Below are 4755 nucleotides of genomic sequence, written 5' to 3'. Positions count from 1 at the left end.
GCCAGAAAGTCGTATAATCACAGGCTACGTTTTATGCTGCCTTGGCTTATCTTATATCTACCTTACAGGGCAAACTCATGGCATGTACAGAATAATCTGTTAATGCTAAGATTCACGTATGGCCTACACATCCTCATGTCTGTCTGACCGCTTGAACTGTGCTGTGTAACTGGGAATCGGCAAAACTGTGGATCAATTTCGTCACCTGGGAGTCACGGGTATCACGAAGCGTAGTTGATCAGCCACTCTAAGCTTTGCATGAAAGAAGATTGCACGGGGTAATGAATGTTAGATGGTGATAAAAGTAGATTTCTGCCTATTGCTGGAACTGTAAGAGCATGATTCATGGTGATTTGTGCCCAGTAACTTATAAAAAATCAGAGGAGAAAAATGTACCATTAGGCATTCAGGTCATCCTGCGTCCTCATGTGAGTCTACATACATGCAAAGAGCTACTCTTTAGGCATTTCCAGTCTAGCTAGAATCAGAACATGTAAAATTGGAGTTGGTGTATGTTTAGAAGCTGACTGACTGCCGCAAAAGGTAAAAAAAAAACCATTGCATATTCAAGTCCTCTGTTGACCACTTGGATAAAGCATCAAAACTGAAACAAAACCACCATGACGCTGCTGCCAAATCAATACATTTAACACCGTCCCCTATTATACCAAATGCCTTCGATTAAATCTCTGTACCCGAATCTCAATACATGTTAATGGGGCCGCCAATTTTAACCAACTACTGCTTCGAATTCATGCCAATGGTATGAAAGGCGAACAATTCAATCCACCACAAACTACCCTTGTCCCACATCCGAACGCATTCACTTCGCTAAATCACCGAGATGGTATGGCGAGATCAAGTTGCGCCGCTTCTAGAGCGAAATTAAAAGGGATCTGAGGCGAAGACGTCGAAGGGGAGAGAAACGAGGGGGTGATGATACGTACAGATCTCGGAGAAGAGGAGGAGGAGGATGGCGAGGGAGGAGAGGATGGTGATGAGGCCGCCGGAGAGGGTGCGGCTATAGAAGTCCTCGTTCATCTTCGGGTAGGCGTCCAGGTTCCGTAGCTTACTCCAGAGCTCCATCGCTTGAGCTCATGCCGCCGGCGAGACCGCCGGAAACCTGGGACGAGGTAGCTCCGCTTGGATCCGGCGTGCCTCCAGTGCCCACAGCCATGCTCCCCCGACGGCGCCTTCCCAAACGCCGACGAGCTCCGGCTGAGGCCGCGCGCAGGGGTAGCGCGGGGGAGCGTCGGGGCGTCCCGCTCCGCCCGCCGCCCGCCAGTCCACTGCCGGGCGGCGCCGGATGGCCGGACGGAGTGCGGCGGATCTCGATCCCCCGAGGGAGGGGGACGAGGGAGCTAAAGCTCTTTCCCTTTGATCCCCCGCTTTCCTCTTTTTTTTCCACCCGAGCCCCCTATATTCACAATTGGACTGCGGGTTGATTTCACGAAAGTCTGAGGGGTTTTTTGCGAAATGAGCGCGACGGACGAAAATTGCTGGCAGAGACGTTGCTTGCTTTAATAATGATACTGTTCACTTAGCATATCATTATATGTATAAAACTAGATCCTACCGTATACATATACGTAGCACTTGGTTTTGTTTTAAAACCAGTGCTATCAAATCAAATCAACGTCGGTCAACAGAAAAACAACCATTGTCAATTCTTCTCAACACAAACACGACCACTAATCCGTCCTCTTCCTTGAGCTCTGCAATCAATCTGGTGGCGTGCGTGCCCGTGTGTGTATTCTGCTGTACCACCCGCATGACCTTCCTTCTCCCACCATCGCCGCCGTCCTAACGCAAACGTTTCCAATTCTACGTCCTCCGCATCTTTCACGTCCCCCCTCCACACGGATCCAATCCGTACCAGCGCCTGCCGCATGCGACTCGGAATCGGATCGGACCCGTACCCTGCACTCCTGCTCCGATTCTTCTTCCTTGCCCACGCCTCTGCTTCCAGTCTCCGACCAGGTCCTCTGCTCGTGCCGCCCGCCCCATATAATCGCCGTCCAGCCACCTACGACCAGCCTCCTCGGCAGTTCAACAAACGCAGCAGCCACCGCCGAGCGCCACCATATAGCCGACGCCCGCGTCTCGCCAAGTCGCAGCCTTTTTCTTCCCCCCTTCCGTTCCGAGGCAGGCCTCACCGCGGCGCAGGGCGACAGACACCTAGAGCCGCCGCCGCGCCATGGCCGTGCCGCCCGCCGGCGCTGAGGCCGAGGCGTCGCCACTGCCTCCGCCGCCGGGCTGCGCGCGGTTCCCGCCGGTGCACGAATACGACCCCTCCGCGCGCCCGCGCCGCACCGTGGCGGCGGACCTCGACGGCACGCTCCTTGCCTCCTCGTCCGCGTTCCCCTACTACTTCCTCGTGGCGCTGGAGGTGGGGTCCTACCTCCGCGCCCTCGCGCTCCTCCTCGCCGCTCCCCTCCTCCTCCTCCTCTACACGGCCGTCTCCGAGGCCGCCGCCATCGCGCTGCTCGTCTTCATCACCTTCGCGGGGCTCCGGGCCCGCGACGTCGAGGCCGTGGCGCGCGGCGTCCTGCCCAGACACTACGCCGCGGGGGTGCGCGCCGACACATGGGCGGTGTTCCGGGGCTGCGCCGAGCGGAGGGTCGTGGTCACCGCATCCCCGGCCGTCATGGTGGGCGAGTTCGTGCGCGAGTTCCTCGGCGCAGAGGTCGCCGGCACCGAGCTCGAGACGTGCGCCGGGGGGAAGAGGTTCACGGGGCGGATCAAGGCCGTGCTCGTCGGGGAGAGGAAGAGGGAGGTCGTCGAGAGGATGTTCCCCGCCGGCGACATGCCCGACGTCGGGCTCGGCGACCGCGAGAGCGACCACGACTTCATGGCCATCTGCAAGGTACTCATCCGTCCAACTACCTACCATCCATGACCCATGCTTTTGCTTAGAAAATTAGTTGATTTGATTGCAAAATTGATTGAACTTTGTTGTGGGATTAATTAACTATGACTACTGCTCCAGTCAGAGTAAGTAAGCACTAGGGAGGGATTTGCTATTCTTCCAACCAAACCTTTCTAGAAAACATGTATAAAGAATTCTTTTTGTAGAGAAAAGACTTTTTCAAAAAGATATTTTTTTCGAAATAGCAGCAGCTAATTAAACAATCACCCAACTGTCGCAGGAAGCTTACATGGTGCCGCCCGACCGCCGCGCCCCGCGCGCCGCCGCGGACACGCTGCTGTCCCGCGCCGTCTTCCACGACGGCCGCCTGGTCCGCCGCCCGGACCCGGCGCACGCGCTCTTCGCGCTGGCCTACCTCCCGCCCGGCCTCCTCCTCGCCCTGTTCCGCGTCTTCTTCAACCTCCTGTTCCCGGTGTGCCTCGTCCGCCACACGTACCGCCTGACGGGCATCAACCTCACCGTCCGCGGCACGCCGCCGCCGGCGCCGCGCCCGGGCTCGCCGGGGTCGCTCCTCGTGTGCAACCACCGCACGGCGCTGGACCCGATCATCATCTCCATCGCGCTGGGCCGCCCCGTGACGTGCGTCACCTACAGCGTGAGCCGGCTCTCCACGGCGATCTCGCCCATCCGCGCGGTGGCGCTGACGCGCGACCGGGCGGCGGACGCGGCGCGCATTGCGGAGCTGCTGGAGGAGGGCGACGTGGTGGTGTGCCCGGAGGGGACGACGTGCCGGGAGCCGGCGCTGCTGCGGTTCTCGGCGCTGTTCGCGGAGCTCACGGACCGGATCGTCCCGGTGGCGCTGGAGGCGCGGCAGGGCACCTACTACGGGTCGACGGCGCGAGGGTGGAAGTGGCTGGACCCCTACTTCTTCTACATGAACCCGCGGCCCGGGTACGAGGTGGCGTTCCTGCCGGCGCTGAGGGCGGAGGAGACGTGCGGCGGCGGAGGGAGGAGCGCCGTGGAGGTGGCCAACCACGTGCAGCGGGTGATCGCCAAGGAGCTTGGGTTCGACTGCACCACGCTCACCAGGAAGGACAAGTACATGAAGCTCGCCGGCAACGACGGCACGGTCGTCGTCGGGAAGAAGGGCTGCAGGGATGATGACGATGCTGGCTCGGGATCCAAGAAGCTTGCATGAAGAATAATGTGTATTGTCAAGCTGCTGGACTCATTGGAACAGTTCTGTGACAACATGTAGTTAGGCTTAAGTGTTTTTAAAGATTACGGATGGGAGCTGATCTCGATGGTATGAATCTTACTGTTTTTTTTTAAAATGAATGATGAAAGGAAACTGAGAAGAAACATTGTTGTAGCAGTTGTTTGTTTTACTTAGCTGTATGTACACAGAAGAATTAGGGCGCGTTTGATTTCTCGAGCTAAAGTTTAATCCGTGTCACATCGAATATTCGGAGGCTAATTAGGAGAACTAAATATAAGTTAATTATAAAACTAATTGCACTTATAGAGGCTAAATGACGAGATCAATCTATTAAGCCTAATTAATCCATCATTAGCTAATGTTTACTGTAGCAACACATTGTCAAATCATGGACTAATTAGGCTTAATAGATTTATCTCGCCGTTTAGCCTCCACTTATGTAATGGGTTTTGTAAATAGTCTACGTTTAATACTTCTAATTAGTATCTAAACATTCGTGACGGGGGCTAAAATTTACGGGGAGAAACCAAACACCCCCTTAGCATAGTAACAAATTAAATCGTTAGCTAGTCACACCATTAGAGGCAACTAAAAGCCCAATGGCCCAAACTGCAGATGGCCTGCCTCGTATATATATAGAAGCACCCGCCGCTCGGCCTCTCTCGCA

At 55.9% G+C, this 4755-nt stretch overlaps 1 protein-coding gene across 1 annotated transcript; it reads left to right on the top strand.

The window, feature by feature from the left end:
• Positions 1-1715: 1715 nt before the first annotated feature.
• On the top strand, positions 1716-4257 carry LOC101763164 (glycerol-3-phosphate 2-O-acyltransferase 6). The gene is made up of 2 exons (XM_012843415.3): positions 1716-2866; positions 3150-4257. The coding sequence occupies exons 1-2, from the start codon at positions 2198-2200 to the stop codon at positions 4065-4067; spliced, it is 1587 nt and encodes a 528-aa protein (XP_012698869.1). The 5' UTR covers positions 1716-2197; the 3' UTR covers positions 4068-4257.
• Positions 4258-4755: the final 498 nt, after the last annotated feature.

Source organism: Setaria italica, chromosome I (assembly GCF_000263155.2).
Source record: "Setaria italica strain Yugu1 chromosome I, Setaria_italica_v2.0, whole genome shotgun sequence".
NCBI lineage: Eukaryota > Viridiplantae > Streptophyta > Magnoliopsida > Poales > Poaceae > Setaria > Setaria italica.
This window is presented reverse-complemented; position numbering and strand designations above follow the sequence as displayed.